The 17,887-nt window shown below is 62.9% G+C and overlaps 1 protein-coding gene across 1 annotated transcript in view; it reads right to left on the bottom strand.

The window, feature by feature from the left end:
- The window catches only part of NOTCH1 (notch receptor 1), a 43,555-nt gene that overhangs the window by 7,326 nt on the left and 18,342 nt on the right, over positions 1 to 17,887 (bottom strand). The window contains exons 3-27 of the mRNA XM_025475818.3: positions 17,277 to 17,539; positions 16,506 to 16,844; positions 14,722 to 14,844; positions 14,056 to 14,289; positions 13,648 to 13,803; positions 13,268 to 13,453; positions 12,957 to 13,070; positions 12,050 to 12,163; positions 11,637 to 11,870; positions 11,437 to 11,547; positions 10,828 to 11,020; positions 9,662 to 9,807; positions 9,371 to 9,484; positions 7,793 to 7,912; positions 7,389 to 7,541; positions 6,613 to 6,841; positions 5,788 to 5,989; positions 4,770 to 4,923; positions 4,481 to 4,665; positions 3,837 to 3,969; positions 3,274 to 3,531; positions 3,086 to 3,198; positions 1,978 to 2,549; positions 1,181 to 1,606; positions 590 to 738 (exon numbers count right to left, since the gene is read on the bottom strand). Coding sequence (XP_025331603.1) covers positions 590 to 738; positions 1,181 to 1,606; positions 1,978 to 2,549; positions 3,086 to 3,198; positions 3,274 to 3,531; positions 3,837 to 3,969; positions 4,481 to 4,665; positions 4,770 to 4,923; positions 5,788 to 5,989; positions 6,613 to 6,841; positions 7,389 to 7,541; positions 7,793 to 7,912; positions 9,371 to 9,484; positions 9,662 to 9,807; positions 10,828 to 11,020; positions 11,437 to 11,547; positions 11,637 to 11,870; positions 12,050 to 12,163; positions 12,957 to 13,070; positions 13,268 to 13,453; positions 13,648 to 13,803; positions 14,056 to 14,289; positions 14,722 to 14,844; positions 16,506 to 16,844; positions 17,277 to 17,539 — 5,021 coding nt within the window. The remainder of the gene's footprint in view (positions 1 to 589; positions 739 to 1,180; positions 1,607 to 1,977; positions 2,550 to 3,085; positions 3,199 to 3,273; positions 3,532 to 3,836; positions 3,970 to 4,480; positions 4,666 to 4,769; positions 4,924 to 5,787; positions 5,990 to 6,612; positions 6,842 to 7,388; positions 7,542 to 7,792; positions 7,913 to 9,370; positions 9,485 to 9,661; positions 9,808 to 10,827; positions 11,021 to 11,436; positions 11,548 to 11,636; positions 11,871 to 12,049; positions 12,164 to 12,956; positions 13,071 to 13,267; positions 13,454 to 13,647; positions 13,804 to 14,055; positions 14,290 to 14,721; positions 14,845 to 16,505; positions 16,845 to 17,276; positions 17,540 to 17,887) is intronic.

The following is a 17,887-nucleotide window of genomic DNA, read 5'->3' as shown; positions in this document are numbered from 1 at the left end:
GGTCATTTTCTACGCGATTAATCAGAATTGCAAACTATCGCTAAATTCTCTCTTGCACCAGCCGACTATCTGGAGACGGCTTTTACTTTTTTCTCCTTTAAGGGAGAAGGATTAGCCAACTTCAAATCACTGCACTTGCATTGAGCTGTTAAGACAAAGGATTTACAGGGATTTTCGAGATACAAACTTCAACACTTCACATGACACCGATCAATTCTTCTCTCTCTCTCTCTTTTTTAAAAAGCTGTAATGATTTTGAAATAATACCCAACAAAGAAAAATCAGGGGAACAGGGAGGGGGAGAAAAAGGCTCCCACTTTCTGGCAGATGTGTCCATCCCCTGGGCCAGCCACCCCGACAGCTGTCACTACGGGTAGGGAGGGCGCGCCAGACAGAAAATCCCACAGAAGTGCTTCCTGCGCTCTGGACGGCATGACACGCACCGCGTGGGCGGCAAATGGCACAAAAAACAAGAACATTTGCCAGGGGGCGGGGGGGAAGGCTGGGAGATGCAGCCCCTCCCAGGTAGACTTTCCTTAGAAGCTTGCAAACTGTCCCCCAGGGAGTGGGGCTAGGGCGGGCCACTCACTCTGCACGGCCTCAATCTTGTAAGGGATGTTGAGGCTCCCCAGCGAGGCAAGAGCACCCAAGAAGGCGGCCACATCCGTGGCGCTCTGGAAACACTGCGAGGATGACTGGACACACTGCCGGTTGTCGATCTCCAAGTAGACGATAGATCTAGGGGAGTACCCAGGTCAGGGAGCTCAGACCTCAGGTGCACCCCCACAGCTGCTCCATTTACCCCTTGGGCCCATGGCATCATCCCCATGGGGGAGGGGGCACTCCCAGGATGGGCATAACTGTACAGAACCACCCAGGAGGTGGACAGCGCTCCCTCCAGCCCAGCAAGCCCCACATGGGCACACACAGCAGGTGCTTCTGAGACACTCCTCAAAGTGCTCCCTCGACCACTCTGCCACCCTGTACATCCCACTGGGAGATGCAAGCACTGTTCTCCCATCTCAGGAGTCTGGTCCTCCTCTGGGAACTGACCCCAGGTGCTGGGCAGGTGGGCCCAGGAAGTCTGGGTCTTGTGGGACCCTCTGTCTATTCCGCCATCAGGTTGGGAGGCAGCACCTGGCCCACCAGGGGAGTGGGGAGCTGGCTGGAGCACGCTCACCCGCGGATGTCCATGGGGTCCAGCTCCCTGCGCCGGCGTCCAGCCCCACCAGGGAGCAATGCAGCCTCCACCCGATTTAGCAGGGCCCCAGGCACGGCCCAGCTGTCCACCGCACGTTTGATGGGGTGTTTGCGCAGCTCCTCCTCTCGTCCATAGTATGGGAAGATCATGGGCTGGCCATGAGCATCACGCTTGAACACCACGTTGGTGTGCAGCAGGCGGCTGAGCTCCCGCAGGAAGTGCAGCGAGTTGTTGCGCAGCTGTGCAGGCGGTGTGAGCACCACCAGCACCAGGGCACCAGCTGCCAGCCGCTCGGGGACATGCTCTGCACAGTCCAGCCCATCCCACTCACACTCCGCGCTATTGCAGCCCTGGTCACAGTGCCCATCACCGAAGTGGTCCTTGCAGTACTGGTCGTACAGGGGGCTGTGGACAGATGGATGCAGGCACGCTCAGGGCCCTGTCCAGCCCTGCGCCCCCGCCGGCCCCTCCCAGAGCCCTGCCTGCACCCGGGTCCTCACCTGTGCCCCTTCTGGGACCCCTCCCTGCACCTGCTTCTCCACCTGTGCCCTGCCCTGGTGCCCCCTCCCAGAGCCCTGCCCCCAGAGCCCCACCCGTTGCTCACTTGTGCCCCGCCCCCACCTCACATGTACCCCACCCCAGCCCACCTCCTGCCCACCTGTACCCTACCCCCTGCCTAAGCCCCGCCCCCTTCCCCACCTTGCTCTGCCCTGCCCACCTATACTCCACCCACTCTGCCCAAGCCCCACCCAAGGCCCCGCCCCCCAACGCCTCACTTGCACTGGCCCTCTGCACGTTGGCAGTCGAAGCCATCGAACAGGCAGCCAGCAGAGTTGCACTGGCTGTCGCAGTGGCCGTTGCTGAAATACTTCCAGCACTGCAATGACTGTGAGCAGTTCTGCCACGGGTCGTTGAAGTTGAGCGAGCAGTCGCCGCCGTCCCAGCCGCACGCATGGTTGTTGCATGCCAGGCTGCACACCTTGTTGCCCGCCTCTTCGTGGCACTCAGGCAGCTCGCAGGCCTCCTCTATCTGTGGTGGGGGGATGTCGAGGCCCAGGCCACCCCCAAAGCTGTAGTCCAGGATGTGGCACAGGAGCCCATTGAAGTTGGCGGGGCACAGGCAGCGGTAGAAGGGGCTCTCGGTGGTGGGCTCGCAGCTACCCTGGTTATAGCAGGGGTTGCCACCCACACAGGGGCTGCCGGCGGGGAACTGGCACTCGGGGCCGGTGAAGGGGCCCAGGCACAGGCAGGTGGGGCTGCGCGGGCCCGAAATGCACGTGCCACCATTGAGGCAGCGCCGGCTTCCGCAGGCCCGGGCATCATTCTCACACGTGGCACCCTCAAAGCCCTGGGGGATGGGAGATAGCGGGGTGTCAGGAGGACAGGTAGGGCCACCTGTCCCTGTGCCTGGGACAGCCCGCAGCCGGTGCCTTGGATGGCACATTCTCCCCACACGGAAGCCCAGGGGTTGCTGGGGGCCGGGAGGGGGGTTGAGGATGACACCAGGCACTGAGATGCTCACAGGCCGTGGCCCTGGAGGGCATGTGGTGCTGCCTTTATCAGAGCCCAGAGCACACACCCTGCAGGAGCAACCCCGACCAACACAGCTGGCCCCAGTGTGCTCACCCACTGTTACCCCCATGTGTGACCCCGAGGTACAAAAGCCACATGGGGATGGTGCAGACAGGGGCATAGCAGGTGCCTGCACCATTTCTCTATAAACCTGAGTCAGCTCTGCAAATATACTTCGGCCAGAAAACCTGGATCTCAGAGCCAGGAGGACGCAGGCCAGCCCCAGCCAGCCCTCCCTGCCCTCCATGTGCAGTGGCAGGGAGGGGGCACTCTCCTGCCCCCCGCAGACCAAAGAGCCCCTGGGACACCTACCGCAGGGCACTTGCAGATGAAGCCACGAGCTGTGTTAGATGCCACGGCGCAGGTGCCCCCATTCTGGCAGGGCCTGCCCTTGCAGCCATTGATGATGGACTCACAGCGGCGTCCTGGGGATGAGAGTGGGCATGAGGGGCCCGTCCTTCCCCGGCCCTTGCCCTGCCCCACCCTGCCCCAGCACCCACCAGTGTGGCCTGCACGGCACTCGCAGTAGAAGTCATTGACACGCTGTACGCAGTTCTGGGTGCCTCGGATGTCACAGGGATTGGACAGGCACTCATTGACGTCGCCCTCACAGCGCTCGCCAACGAAGCCGGGTGGGCAGGTGCAGCTGTAGCCGCCCACCTGGTCCACACAGGTGCCGTTGTTAAAGCACTTGGGGCCCCGGGAGACGGGGTCGATGGGGGGACTGCAGTCGTCCACATTGACCTCACAGTGCACACCTGCAGAAGCCGGGCACTGTCAGGGACCAGCCACGTGCTGGCCTAGCTCCCTCTGTCAAACGGTCAGGAGGATGGGACCCCACAAATGTTCAGGAGAGGGGATGCGGCAACAGGGCTGCACCCCACACTTGTTGCCCTGTGCCAGTGGCCTGGCTGGACTCCCTCCCTTGGCTCCATCCCTGGTCAGTCCCACACCTGTCTCCTGCCCCATAGGGCAGAGCGGAAGCTCTAGGATGCTTGTGACCAGTGCCTGACTTGCCCACTCGCCCCCTGGACCCCAGCCCCAGGGTGTGGGGGATCCTTACCCTGTGTGCCCCGGGGACAGGAGCACTTGTAGGTGTTGATGAGGTCGATGCAGGTGCCCCCATTCTGGCATGGGTGGGATAGACACTCATTCATTTCCTCGGAGCAGTTCACCCCGTGGTACCCGGCCACACACTGTGCGGGGAAATAGACAAGAGGTGCAGCTGTGGATCAGTGGGAGGCTGATCTGTGGCCCTCTGCACCTGTGTGGGTGGGCGGGGCCACATGAGCCACCCTCCAGACCAGCTAAGCCTTGAGGTTCTCACACCCGGTCTACCCAGAGGGAGACCCAACCCAGCTGACACTAAGGAGGGCCCTGGTAAGCTGAGTCACTGCTTGGAGCAGGGACTAGAGCTTGTCTTGCCAAACAGAAGTGGGGGCCTTGGGGCAGGTATCTGCTGAGCCCAGAGGGACAGCTCTGGGGAAGGAGACCCAGAGGAAAACCATATCCTATATTTCCGTGTAGTCTCCCTCTTCTAGGCTTCCCCACGGGACACCCTCAACAGGCAGTCTTCCCTGATTATCACAGCCCTCCCTTCCTGGAACCACACCTGTTGGGTTTAGTCTCCACTGCTGTCTCCCTTGCAGCCTAGGGCTTGGCACGCACTGCACACACCCCCTCCCCACCATGAGGATGGGTGCCCACCTCACAGGAATAGCCACCAGGATAGTCGGTGCAGGTGGCCCCGTTCTGGCAGGGGCTGGGTGAGCACTCATCCACCTGGTCCTCGCAGTAGCTGCCTGTGTAGCCTGCCTGGCAGCGGCAGTGGTGCGTGTTGCCTGCATCCATGCAGAGCCCCCCGTTCCGGCAGAGGTGGGTGACATTGACGTCTGCATGGGATGTGGGGGGAGGGTGTAGGTGTGAGGCCTTGGGCTGCAGGTGGGGGGTCAGCCAGGGCGGAGGCAGGGGGGCACTAGGGGACACAGCCAGTTACCTTGCCGCTGGGCGGCCACTTCACAGGACACATTGGGTACATCGCAGTAGAGGCCAGTCCAGCCACTGTGGCACTCGCACCGGTACAGGGTGTTGCTCTGCCAGCATTTGCCGCCGTTCTTACAGGGTGAAGAGTCACACCAGCGCACGAGGTTCTGGGGACGGCAGGGGCATCCGTACTCACACCGCCCACCGAGGCCCATCCCACCCGGCAGGTGCACCATGCACATCTGCCAGAGACCTGTGTACCCGGGGCAGGCTGTGAGCCCATCCTACAGAAGTGGAAGCTGAGGCTCAGGGGCTCCCCTGCAGCTGGGGTGGAGGGGCTCGCACTCTCTCTGGGCCCTCGGCTAATCTAGACCCGTGTTTCCTTGAAGGAAGACTCTTCTTTGGAACTATATTTTGTTGGGACTATCTATAAACAGATATCTTATGTGAAAATCTTTAATAAAGATACATCTTTGATACTTTTACATACTTTCTTTTTTTTTTTAAGATTTTATTTATTTATCCATCGTGGGGGGGCGGGCAGAGACACAGGCAGAGGGAGAAACAGGCTCCATGCCAGGAGCCCAACATGGGACTCGATCTGGGGTCTCCAGGATCACACCCTGGGCTGAAGGCGGTGCTAAACTGCTGAGCCACCAGAGCCGTCACTTTTAGATATTTTTTCCAAAAAAAATCGTTCTTGAGAAAAAACTAGCTGCCTTCCTCCTCTGCTTCTTGGTCTCGCTCCATAAACCTCTGCTCCTGACCCAAAAAAGCCCCACTCCCCACTAGATTCCTTAGGAATCAACATGGCCTTGGGCCAGGCACTGGGCTGGCAGTCAAGATCCCCAGAACCACGGGACCATGGCCACTCCTGTCCCCGCTAGCCTGGCTCTTGCCTCACCCACTTGCCAGCGGCCTGGGGAAGCCAACAAAAGAGGGGCCTGGCAGGGAGGCTGTGAGGATGCACTGTGGGTCGACACCCCACCCTGGCCACCTTCTGCCAGGCACTGTGCAGCCCACCCGCTCACCTGGCAGTTGAGGCCCGTGTAGCCCTGCGGGCAGGTGCACCTGTAGGTCCCGTAGCTGTCCTGGCAGGTGCCACCGTGTAGGCAGGGCCGGGAGTCACACTCATTGATGTCGTGTTGGCAGTAGCTGCCCGTGAAGCCCGGTGGACACAGGCAGGTAAAGGAGTTGATGCCATCCACGCAGGTGCCACCATTGAAGCAGGAGCTGGACAGGAGCAAGCAGCAGGGGAGATGGGTGAGCGGAGCATGAGACCTGCCTATGCAGCCTCCCTCAACTCAGACGATAAAAGGGGCCCAACAGCTAGAGCGGGCAGGGAGTAGCCTGGCTGAACTCAGGGAGGCCCCTAACACAGCACCAGGGACCTCCGGCTCTCCCACCACCTGACACCACATTCTCTGCCTTCTTTACAGGTTGTGCCAAGAGCAACTTTATGACACCCACATGGGTGGTGGTAAGAGTAAGAACCAGGAAGAAACCAGAACACACTCAGATACTGAGGGAGATGACCATGTCGGAAACAAAGGATGGAGAGCACTGAGCAAGGAGCCTCCTGGCACCCCGGGCACAAAAGGAAACAAGATGGGTCATAGAGTTGATCATAGAAGGGGGCACACCAGTTCTTCAGGAAAGACCACCTGGGCTCTGGTTCTCACGCTGGTCAGTGGACAAGGGCCTTTCTAGGACACAGTGATTGCCATCTGACTGGTTATACAGCGAGGGCTGACCAGCTGGATGCCTGCTGGGTGCCCCAGGCGGTGCACCTACCCCCCACCCCAGGCTTCTGCCCTGCTGCCTCAGCCTGCACCTGGACAGCCCTGCGCACTCGCCTCTCTGTGCAGTCGGGTGTGTTGTTTTCACAGTGGATCCCGCTGAAGCCCGTGGGACAGGTGCAGGTGTAGCTATCGACACAGTCTGTGCAGTTGGCGCCATGGCGGCAGGGGTTGCTGGCACACTCATTGATGTCCTCCTCACAGAAGGGCCCCTGGAAGCCAGGCAGGCAGTCGCAGAAGGCTGTGTTGACGCCATCTGTGCAGGAGCCGCCATTGTGGCACGGGTCTGAGAGGGGACAAAAGGGCAGGCCTGAGGGGGGCTGAGGGGGGGCACCACTGGTGCCTGCACTCCCCCTCCAGGTGCTCTCCGCAAGCGCTCCCAGCCCCCAGGCTGCAGGCTTGAGGACTGACGGAGTTGGTGTCACCATCTCCCCTGCTTGCTGGGTTTCTCTGGGTCTCAGTGGCTTGTGACACCATGACCCGGCGTCAGGGGCTGATAGCCCTCCTCCCCGGCAGGTCAGTGAGGACCGAGAAGACCACACTGGGTGGGGCCAGGCACCGCGCTGTCGGAGGAGCTCCCAGAACCCACGGTCTGGCTCCAGAGGCTCAGGCTCCTAGGCCACCCAGAACCACTCTCCTCGGGCCACGTGAAGCCACCCGCCCCAGGCACGGCCCCCTCAGGCCTCCCAGTTGACAGCAGCCAGCTCCCTGCCCCACAGCCGCCTGGAAACCTGCAGGTCTGAGAACACTCAGAGGGGCCAGAGTCAGTGGCGGAGGGGGTACAGGGCAGGAGGAGCCAGGCAATGGGGGTGCAGAGCCGGGAAGTCACTCACTGGGCCGGCAGTCATCCACGTCCGTCTCACAGTTGCGCCCCGTGTAGCCGGCGCGGCAGTGGCAGCGGTAGCCGCCGTTGGTGTTCTGGCAGGACGCACCATTTCGGCACGGGGTCTTCACACACTCATTGATGTCGACCTCGCAGGTCTGTCCTGGGGGAGCGAGGGGGTGTGTAGGGTCAGCCCCCACCCTCCCAGCCACGGGGCCTCCTCTGCCCGGGGACAGTCCACTGGGGACACCCCACAGGAAGGAAGGGCTCTCTGACTCGCGACCCCCACCCCCCAACCTTGCAGATTACAGAAATCCAGGGTGGGAAGGACCCCGTCAGGCCCATTCCTGCTTCCAGAGCCCCCTGCCCCAGGGGAAGGAACCCAGGCAGGGCCGCAGGGCCAGGAGGCCTCACCTTGCCAACCCGTGGGGCAGATGCACGAGAAGCTCTCGTAGTCCTCAGATTCCTTGCACGCACCCCCGTTTCTGCAGGGGCTGGGGGCGCACGGGGCCAGCACCACCTCACATGTAGCCCCTAAATGGAAGGGGGACAAGTGCTGAGACCCAGAGCAGAGGGTCTGCGCTCCACGGCATCTCCTGAAGGAGACCCTTGGGCTGGGGGTGAACCCTAGGCAAGCTCCTGGCTGTGTCACGACCCAAACTGGGGAGCTGAAGACAAACCAGAGGGACAGTCAGCTCCAAAGCAGTCCCCACAGGATACAGCCTGGGCCTCGACCCCTCGGAAGCACCAGACCCCAGACTGGAGGCTGCCTACCACATCACAGGGCCCCCCTGCTCCCAGCTTCACACCCTCTCCTCCCAAGGCCCTTGTACAGCCAGCGCCTGGTCAGAGGCCACGGGAGCCACCAAGCAGAGGACAAGCTCCGGCGGCACAGGACCTCGGCACGGGGAAGGGGGTCTCGCTAGAAGCATGTCACACTGGGGTGACTTTCCTCCCTGAGAGCCCAGTAGACAGCCTTCCTGTTTACGGCTGTGGGGGCCGACTCCCGGAGAAGAAAGGAAGTGCTATCTTCCCCGAGGCCCATTATCTCCCAGGCCTGCTGGGGTGATTTTCCAGAGCCTTTCTTTCTGTCTGTTTCCACGGTGACCTAGGCAGGCAGGAAATTCGCCAGAGTTTCCGACAATTGTGCAGAGGGAAGCAGGAAGTGGGCAGACGGGAAGTGGGTCAGCACAGGCCGGCTCCTCCCCACCAGGCCCTCCAATCTCTGATACTGTGTCCGAAAGGGACCTGTGTGCCCCCAGCGAGAGGGCCCCTGGGCGGCTACCAGCCTAGAGCTTCCTCGCTGACACAGGACAAAATCTAGGTCCCCAACTCCCATCAAAGAAAATACGACGCTGGCCACAGCCTGCCCCATGTTGCGGGGCCAGCAGCACAGGCACAGGCCCCCCGCTCCCAGCCCCCTCCGCCTGGCCAGAGAGGGCGGCCTCTGGACCTCCAGCTGGTCAGTGGTGTGGTCTGAAGCCGTCCCCAGAGGTAGCACCCTCTGCCCACTCCCAGTGGGACCCAGGGGCAGCAGTGGTCATGGACGTCTGTCTTTCAGCTCTCTCTACAGAGAGGACCATTTCCTGCAATTCTGTCAGCCAGGCCAACGGTGGGTGCCGGGACGCCCAGGGAAATGCCTCCCGCCTCTGCTCAGCACTCACAGAAGACTCCTTGTTCCCCGACACAGAGAACGTCCCGCCATCAAAGGGATCCCTCAGGCCTGGCCAGCAAGGGCGGGGGCAGCCTGGCCCCAGGGACCCATGTGGTGTGGACACCAGGTCGTGGAGGCCAACAGTCCAGGCCCAGCTCCTGGCCCTAGTGTGGAAGACCCCACCTGCCGGGTGGGCTGACCAAATCAATTATTTGGGATGGGCTCCTATTAGAGTGTCTCCCCGGCATCCCGTATGTTCCTGGTGAATCTGGCAGTGACACCAGTGGGGTGAGGCCTGAAAGTGGCCAGGCCCTAGGACCTACAGGCCCTGCCCTCACCTGTGTAGGGCAGCGGGCAGTTGCACTTGTATCCAGCCACGTCATCAATGCATGAGCCCTGGTTCAGGCACGGGTTGGACGCACACTCGTTGATGTTGGTTTGACAGTTGGGACCTGGAGGGAGGACCAGCAGTTAGCGTGCCCATCACCACGGGGCCGTGGACAGGTCCTGCAGTGGGGCCCTCCTCATGCCCTGGGGTGGAGGAGGAGCCCTACACCCACCCCAGCGGCAGCAGGTGACACCATGGGTCACTCCGTCCCCCCACCAGAGCTCCCGTCAGCCCCACTCACCACTGAAGCCTTCCCGGCATGTGCACACATAGCCGCTGGTCATGTCTCTGCAAGCGCCCCCATTGGCACAGGGGTTGGACTCACATTCGTTGTTATTCACGTCACAGTTTGCCCCACTCCACCCAGGGTCACAGTCACATTTGTACCTGCAGAGGTGACCGCAGAACCATCCACAGGTGCCCACACTCCCGGCTCTGCTCCTGTCCTGCATCCCCGCAGCACAGAGCAGCAGGTCCACGTTGACCCTCAAAGTGGGAGTAAGAGCACCCACCGTGCTCAAGACAGCAGCAGGGTTTGGTTATACTACCCCCGGGGCAGCGCCTAGTCCAGGGCAGCGGTCAGCAAGCCATCTGCCGCTCACCCACCACATGGCCTTGAACCGAGAGCGAGGGCCCTGCTCAAGTGGACATCTCTGTCCCCAGGGCAGTGTTGCGCACCCAGCAGGTGTCAGGGACGAAGCCAGCCTTGGCTGCCCTGGGTCCTCACCGCTCCCTGACACCCCATGTGTGAGGTCCTCCCATGCTGGCTGTCAGCACAGGCACCATGGGAGACAGGCTCGGGCCCACGGTGGTGCCCATGTCAGATGCCCACCATATGGGCCAGGCTGTCACCTATAGCTCTGACCAAACCCCCATAAGCTGGGGGCCCCTGCACCTCATCCTCGGGGCTGAGGACTTGCCAGAGTGAGTCACGGAGCTCAGAGGAAGAAATTGTGGGGCAAGCGGTTTATCACCCAAGAGGAGCCTCAGGAGAAGCCGTGTGGGAGATGCACACTCTGAGCACCACCCTCCACCCCGAAGCTGTCCCAACGCCTGTGCCTGGCCGGGAGGTCACACTGCTGGACCTCCAGGCCCCTGCCTTAGGCAACCTCAGCCACCTCATTAACCTGGCTGCGGGCACTGCAACACATGCCCCTTTCATCTTTGCAGTTGGGAGCTGGCTTAGCAGTCGGGCCGAGGAACAGGCCGATGAGTGCATCACAGAGGTGCCTCGGCTCACCTAGGACCTGCGGCCTGAGCCCATGATGGCATGCAGCCCGGAGCTGCACCGTGCACATGCCAGGCCCTGATGAGGGCCCACATGGTCATCGGCCCACGAGCGGGCACCCACTGCAGCGTCTCCTGGGCCTGCCCCCCCGGCTACCCCCCCACAGCCCCAGCGCCTACCCGTTGAGGCTGTCCCGGCAAGCCCCATGGATGCAGGGGTTGCTGCTGCACTCGTTGACCTCGGACAGGCATGTGGGGCCATGGTAGCCCTCGGGGCAGCGGCACATGAAGCTATTGATGCCATCCTCGCACGTGCCCCCATGGTGGCAGGGGTTGCCTGCGCATTCGTCGATGTTCACATTGCACATGCTCCCTGTGGCCAGGGGCGGGGGGGGTAGGGCAGAGCTCAGACACCCACGTCCTGGGGATGCCCCCAGAACTGGAGCTGCAGTGAGCAAGTCCTGGCCCCTGTGAGCCTCGGTGTCCCCACTGTGGAACTGGGGATGGCCACCCACCCCTCCCTGGGTCCTCCTGGGGCATAAACCCGGTCAGCAGGGACTTCAGCCGTGAACACAGCGCCACCCTGCCTAGTCCGGCAGCTCCAGGAACAGGGCCCATGTCATCCGGCTGCCCAGCTGGGCCTCTGGGGTGGACAGCGGTGGTTGGCAGACAGGGAACGTGTGCCTAGGGGCTTGAGGACGCCCATCCTGGTGCCGGTCAGAGTCCCAGGGCTCCCGTGCCCTCTGCTGCAAGAGGCTGCCCCTGGTCTGCGGGGCCCTGGCCGCTCACCTGTGTAGCCCGGCTCGCACGCACACTCGTAACCGTCGATCCTATCCAGGCACGTGCCTGACTCACAGGGGCTGCTGGCACAGTCGTCCAGGTTTGTCTCACAGTTGGGTCCTGGCAGGGGCAGCACTGTGATCAGTTCTGGTGCCCCGACCCCATGCCCCGACATCCCCCTACCCCCAGCCCAGGCCCCCCCTGGGCACCTGTGGTCCCCTTGAGGCAGGAGCAGAGGTAGGCATTGTCACGGTCCTGGCAGGTGCCACCGTGGCGGCAGGGCTGGCTGTGGCACTCATTAATGTTGCTCTCACAGTGGTGGCCCGTGTAGCCCGGCTGGCACAGGCAGGTGAAGGTGGCCACCCCATCCTTGCACACCCCGTAGTGGCAGGGGTCGGGGTCACATTCATCAATGTCCACCTCGCAGTGGAGGCCCGTGTAGCCTACAGGGTAGGGGCCCAGGGCGTCAGTGCAATTCCCGGAATGCCACCTGCCAGACCTGGCGCTCTCGTCCTCCCCCAAAGGGGAGGACCGGCAGGTGCCTTTCCTCAGGGATGCTGCCCCCCACACTCCGTGCTCAGGCTCTGCAAGCCCGCCCACCCTCCTCCCACAGGCCACTTACCTTCTGTGCACATGCAGCTGTAGGTGTTGGGCCCATCCAGGCACTTGGCACCGTTCTTACAGGGCGTGCTCGCACACTCATCCACGTCATACTGACATAGATGCCCGGTGAAGCCTGTGGCCAGGAAAGGGGTGGTAGTCAGATGCAGTGGGTGCCAGGAGGCCCCCTGGACAAGCCCCAGCTGGACCAGAGCAAGGGGTTCCTGGGAGGGGTTCCCCAGAGCCTGCCCTGGCCAGGGCTCAGAAGACATTCTGATCTCTCCTCTTGCCCCCTTCCTGCCTCCTCTGAGGGGACCCCGGCTGCTGTGGGCACAACCATGTCAGGCTGCAATGAACTCCCCCTCAGTGTCCTGGGATGGCCGACTGACACCTTGCAGACTCAGCCTCTGACCTGCAAACCCTCTTGGGGCTCAGTGCCCCCGGACCTACACCCCTCCTGCCCTGAGCTCCTCAAGCCCCCCTGACCATCAGGTTCACTGAGGGCCAGTGAAGGTGGGGAGTGCAGGCCAGCTGACTCCTTCCCGGCACTGCCTCCGAGAGCCAGGCTGGCACCTCCCCTCAAAGCCCCTCAGGGAGGACAGGGCTGCTCCCAGAGTGTACTCACCCTTAGGGGAACCCACAGCAAGGAGGATTTCTGGGGTCCCCTGGCCCCCAGAGAGATGGAGGCTGGTACACCCTGCCTAGCCTGGCCCAGCCCTTTCATTCCCAAAGTGAAGTCCTTGCAGCCCGGCCCCAGGGCAGTGGCCTGGCACCCCCGCCCCAGGACAGTAGGGAGGGGCTCCTACAGGACAAGGCCCGGCCTGAGTGGAGCCCCCCCCCCCCCGCAAGCAGGGCGTCAGAGCTCCTGGTCCACCTCCCCTGAGGGATGGTGGGGACTTGGTGGCAGCCATGCAGGGGATGGGCCTCACCCGTGGGGCACTCGCACAGAAATTCATTGATTTTGTCCAGGCAGCGGCCATTCTGGAGACAAGGGCTGCTGGCACACTCATCCGTGTTGACTTCACAGTGTACGCCCTCGTAGCCTGGTGGGGGGGGGGGGGGGTGAAGGGGCACAGTGGTCCATGAATGGCCTCAGGGAGCTGCGGAGCCAGCATCCCCACACGTGTTCTTCTGCTATGTACCCGGCAGCATGGGGCTTGGTGGCCAGGCAGGCCCCGGGCTGCTCTCCGGGCCTCTGTGGAGGCCAGGCACTGCAGGGCCTCAGGCAGGCTCCACTCACCAGGCATGCAGATACACTGGAACTCCCCGATCTGGTCCAAGCAGGTGGCATCATTCTGACATGGGTTTGAGATGCACTCATTGACATCAATTTCACAGCGGGGGCCAGTGTAGCCCTGCAGACACTGGCATTCAAAGGAGCCCAGCGTGTTGATGCACTTGCCTGCATGCTCACAGGGGTTGGCACCTGGCGGGGGACAGGAGTACACAGCTCCAGTGAGAGGCTGCTTCAGATGCCCTGAGCTCCGGACTATTCTGGGGCATGCAGCCTACCCTGCCCTGAATCGGGCTGGGAACACCCTTCCAGCAGCCTCCACCCCCTTGGGCCAGGAACACCTGTCCAGCAGCTGTCCCCCCGCCGCACATCCCAGCCCGACGCACCCAGAGAGCACTCATCCACGTCCTGGCTGCAGGCTGGCCCCGTGTAGCCTGACGGGCAGGTGCAGATGGCTTTGCCATTGACAGGGTTAGTGTCACAGTTAGAGCCCTCATTGCAAGGGTTGCTGATGCAGGCGTCGTTCAAGTGGCAGAGCAGACCTGGGCGGGGTGGCAGCAGTCAGCAAGGTCCCCTCCCCGGCCCGGGCAGGACAGGCCTCCCACAGTCACACTGCTGAGCAGCCCCAATCAGGCCCACAACACCCAGGTCATTCCAAGAGGGTATAACCAGCGGGCCTGCCCTAGGCATACCCCTGGCCTCCATCCCTCCAGAAGGGCCCCTCTCGGGCCATCTCAGGGGGCCCTACTCCCTGACGCCTGGAACAGCCCTGCCCCCTCCAGCCTGGCACTCACCCGTGCGGCCGTGGGGACACTCGCAGTAGAAGGAGGCCACACGGTCGTGACATGTGGCACCATGGAAGCAGGCGGCGCTGGCACAATCGTCGATGTTCTCACTGCAGTCCTCACCAGTCCAGCCATTGACGCACACGCAGTTGTAGCCGCCATGCGTATTGTGGCAGGTCCCACCGTTCTGGCAGGCGTTGGGCATCAGCTGACACTCGTCCACGTCCTCAGTACAGTACTGACCTATGGGCACCGAGACCATCAGGCTGGGCGAATGCCGCCAGGCCCTTGACCACAATGTGCAGGGCCCACCTCCACCAGGAAGCCTTCCCCGGTGGACTCTTCCACCTGCCACCAGCCTGAGTCACTGCTCTGCTGTGGGCACGCTTGTCTGCTATCCCTGGACGTGAGCCTCCAGCTTGGCCCTAACCCAGGAGACCCAACCACAGGGCCAGCCAGGGCCACCCGGGGCCAGGCTACAGATGGCCCACGATGAAGAGCTGGTGCCATGTCGGTGTGGCCACTGGGGTGGGGGCCTCAGACCCTGGCTCTGGCCAGGGACTACCCCAGGTCACGCCATCCTTCCTGGCCTAGACCGGGCTCATGGGCCCCTGTCCACATGCGGGTGGTGGGACTAGTGGGGGGTGCCCCCGGCCGGTGCCCCAGCACGTGCACCTGTCCACTCTGGAGGGCAGCGGCAGTTGTAAGTATTCACGCCGTCCACACAGGCACCTCCATTCTTGCAGTTGTTTCCAGGACAGTCGTCAATGTTCTCCTCACAGTTCTGGCCGGTAAAGCCTGCGGCGGGAGGAGCCCAGGGCCTGGTCAACAGGTGGGTCCACTTTGCCATCGCCCTGGCTGGACCACAGCACCCTGCTCTGGGCAGGGTGCTGCCCCTCCATGGCCTGCCCCGGGAGGCGCACTGGCTGGGGGGCCAGGTCCTGTTCCCCTTCTTGGCGACTGCCCTGGGGTTGGTGGGGGGGGGGGGCTCCAGGCAGAGGATGGCAGGTGGCAGTAGACATGTGGCCCCCAGATTCCTGGGGACAGAGGTGTGGCGTCCCACTTTCCTCCCAGCTGGGGCCGACCTCTTCATATCGCCTCCACGCCAGTCAGCTATTAACCTGCTCAACTCCCACTGGTTCAATCATCAACCAAGGAAGGTGCGTCAGAAACAGCCCAAACCCTTAGCTGCCTACTAATTAACACCCCTCCTGCGGTGCCTTTGAACCCCTTTCTTGCCCTGGGAGAACCAATCCCCTCCCTCGGGCTCCCCACCCCACCAGTACCCCAGGGCCAAAACAGGAGGCCCGGAAGCGCCAAAGTGCAAAGTGGACAGGGTTTTGCAGGGAGCACCCCAAACAGAAGCCCAGGACCCGAAGTCTGAGTTCTGACTCCCACGCACACTGTGGTGGGCCTGGAGTGCTGCTTCTCCGCACTCCCCATGCCTCGAGAGGCTCTCCTGTGGGGCGGGGGGGGGGGGGGGGGGCGGGGGGGGAGCGGCACACGAGCTCCACGCATGGGGTATCCTTTGGAGGGTGCCCCACACCCCATGTCCTGAGCCCTCTTGAGCAACATGGCTGGATGGAAGGTTCCAGGCCTGAGGTCACCGGGCTGGCAAAAAAGGCACGTGAACCCAGAACCCAGGGCTGGGCCTGGCAAGCAGGCTCATTAGCTCTCAGCCAGCAGCACCGGGGTAGTCGGGTGGCAAGGAGAACACCCAGTGCCCCCCAGGAAATGCACGCACATGGCATCTGCATACAAAGGCAGCTGATGTGGTGACAAGGCCCCAGGCTCTGTGGCCAGCAGGCACATAGGACACTTCCCCTTTGCTGGGGCCGGGACATAGGCAGCTGGGGCAGTCCCTCCAGGGTCAGCTGGGCCCTGTACACCCAGTGTCCAAACCCCAGCACCCCCAGATCCTGCTCCTCCCCTGCCCCCAGGCCCCCCTGACCACCAGGGCATGCAGCTGACAGACTATGAGGTTTTTAAGCCTCCCATCTCACATCCCTGAGAGCCAAGCCATGGGGGTGGGGGTACAGGGATGTGCCAGCTCCGGCCCCAGCAAGACCAAAGGCCCAAGGCGACACAGCAAGCATCCAGGCAGCTGTAGTGAGTCTCACAACCAGCACATGGTTTCCGGGGAATTCAAGATGAGGGAGCTCTTCCCCGCTTCCCCAGGAGGCTCAAAGAGGGCAGGGGTGCCTGGGGGTGGAGGGAGCCCCAGGGAGGGCTGCAGGGTCCCCAGGTCCTGGGCATAAGGGAGATCCTGCCTCCTGGCAGATGTGGGATGACCAGCGACGGGGGTGACACCTAGACCCTATGCAAGCTTCCTCCTAACCCCACCAGACCTGCCCCTGCTCCACACCCGGGGCTGCCTGCTGGAATGCACCCCCCTCCCTGTGCCCTGGGGTCTCCCTTGGGGCCTGCCACCGGCAGCGGGAGGCACAGTGGGACCATACCTGGCAGGCAGGCGCACTCATGGGTGGTGTCCCCCGTGGGGCGGCAGGTGCCCCCGTTCTGGCAGGGGGAGGGGCTGCAGGGCACATAGGGCAGCTCACAGTGCGGGCCGGTGTGGGTGGCACGGCAGGTGCAGCGGTAGGAGCCCACCTCGTTGTGACAGGTGCCCCCATTCTGGCAGAGCCCGGGGCTCTGGCTGCACTCGTTCACATCCTGCCGGCAGGTGGGACCATGGAAGCCGGGTGGGCAGCCGCAGATGTATGAGGCCTCAAAGGGCAGGCACTGGCCGCCGTTGGCACAGGGGTTGGAGGCGCACGGGTCAGCCTGTTGGCATGTCTTCCCTGGTGGGCGAGGGGCAGTGAGGAGGTCACACAGGCCATCTGGATCCCCGTGGCCAGCCCTCCCCCAGCACCCAGGGGCAGCTTCCAGGCACCATGGAGGTGCCAGCCTGGCTCGGACCTAACAGCACCGTCCCTTTAGTCCCCAGGACCCCACGGCAGGACGTGGCCATCTCTCTGTGGACCAGGACCAAGGCTCCCAGGATACATGGCTGGTGGGGGGGAGGCGGCCTCGAGACTTGACCCCTCCAGAGCCCAGCCCCCCATGTCAGAGCTCCTGATGGAGGGACAGGGAGGAGTGGGGGCCCTGGAGCAGGACAACTTCTGGGGCTGGAGAGGGGCATGGGGACCCTAGGGTAGCGATCACCCACCCCCACAGCCTTGCCCAGATGCATAGACAGACCAGGGTCTGTGAGTGCCCGCTGCCACCCTCACCTGACCAGCCCGGGGGGCAGCGGCACTTGTACTCAGTGAGTGTGAGCAGGTCACAGGTGCCACCGTTGCGGCAGGGGGTGGAGAGGCAGGCGTTGTCCCGGGGCGTCAGGCAGAGCGGCCCAGAGAAGCCCAGGCGGCAGGTGCAGGCATAGTCTACCAGGCCACCGCGGTCCACCGTGTGGCACGTCCCAGCGTTCTTGCAGGGGGCGCTGAGGCAGGGATTGGGTGCCTGGCATCGCTGGCCCACGAAGGCCCCGCTGCAGCTGTTGACAGAAGCCAGGGTGGTTACTCACACCAGTTCCCCCACCAACGACCCCCCTCACCCAGCACAGGCATGGGCCGGGGTCATAGCTCCCTGGGGAGTGCTTGCAGCCATCGGGCCCCACCCCACCCTGGGCACAGCTGGCCTGGGCTGGGGGGTCCTCGGGGAGCTGTGATGGGAGCCAGACGGATGTGGTGGTTGCACAACACCATGACAGTGCCAAATGCCACCGCGCTATAATGCTTTAAAGTGGTTAATTTTACCTTCAATGAATTTCACCTCAATAATAAAAAAAAAAAATGTTAATTGGGGCAATGGGCTGGCCTTCAAAGCCCTGGTGAGCGTGTGT

The sequence above is a fragment of the Canis lupus genome, chromosome 9 (genome assembly GCF_003254725.2).
Source record: "Canis lupus dingo isolate Sandy chromosome 9, ASM325472v2, whole genome shotgun sequence".
Taxonomy (NCBI): domain Eukaryota; kingdom Metazoa; phylum Chordata; class Mammalia; order Carnivora; family Canidae; genus Canis; species Canis lupus.
This window is presented reverse-complemented; position numbering and strand designations above follow the sequence as displayed.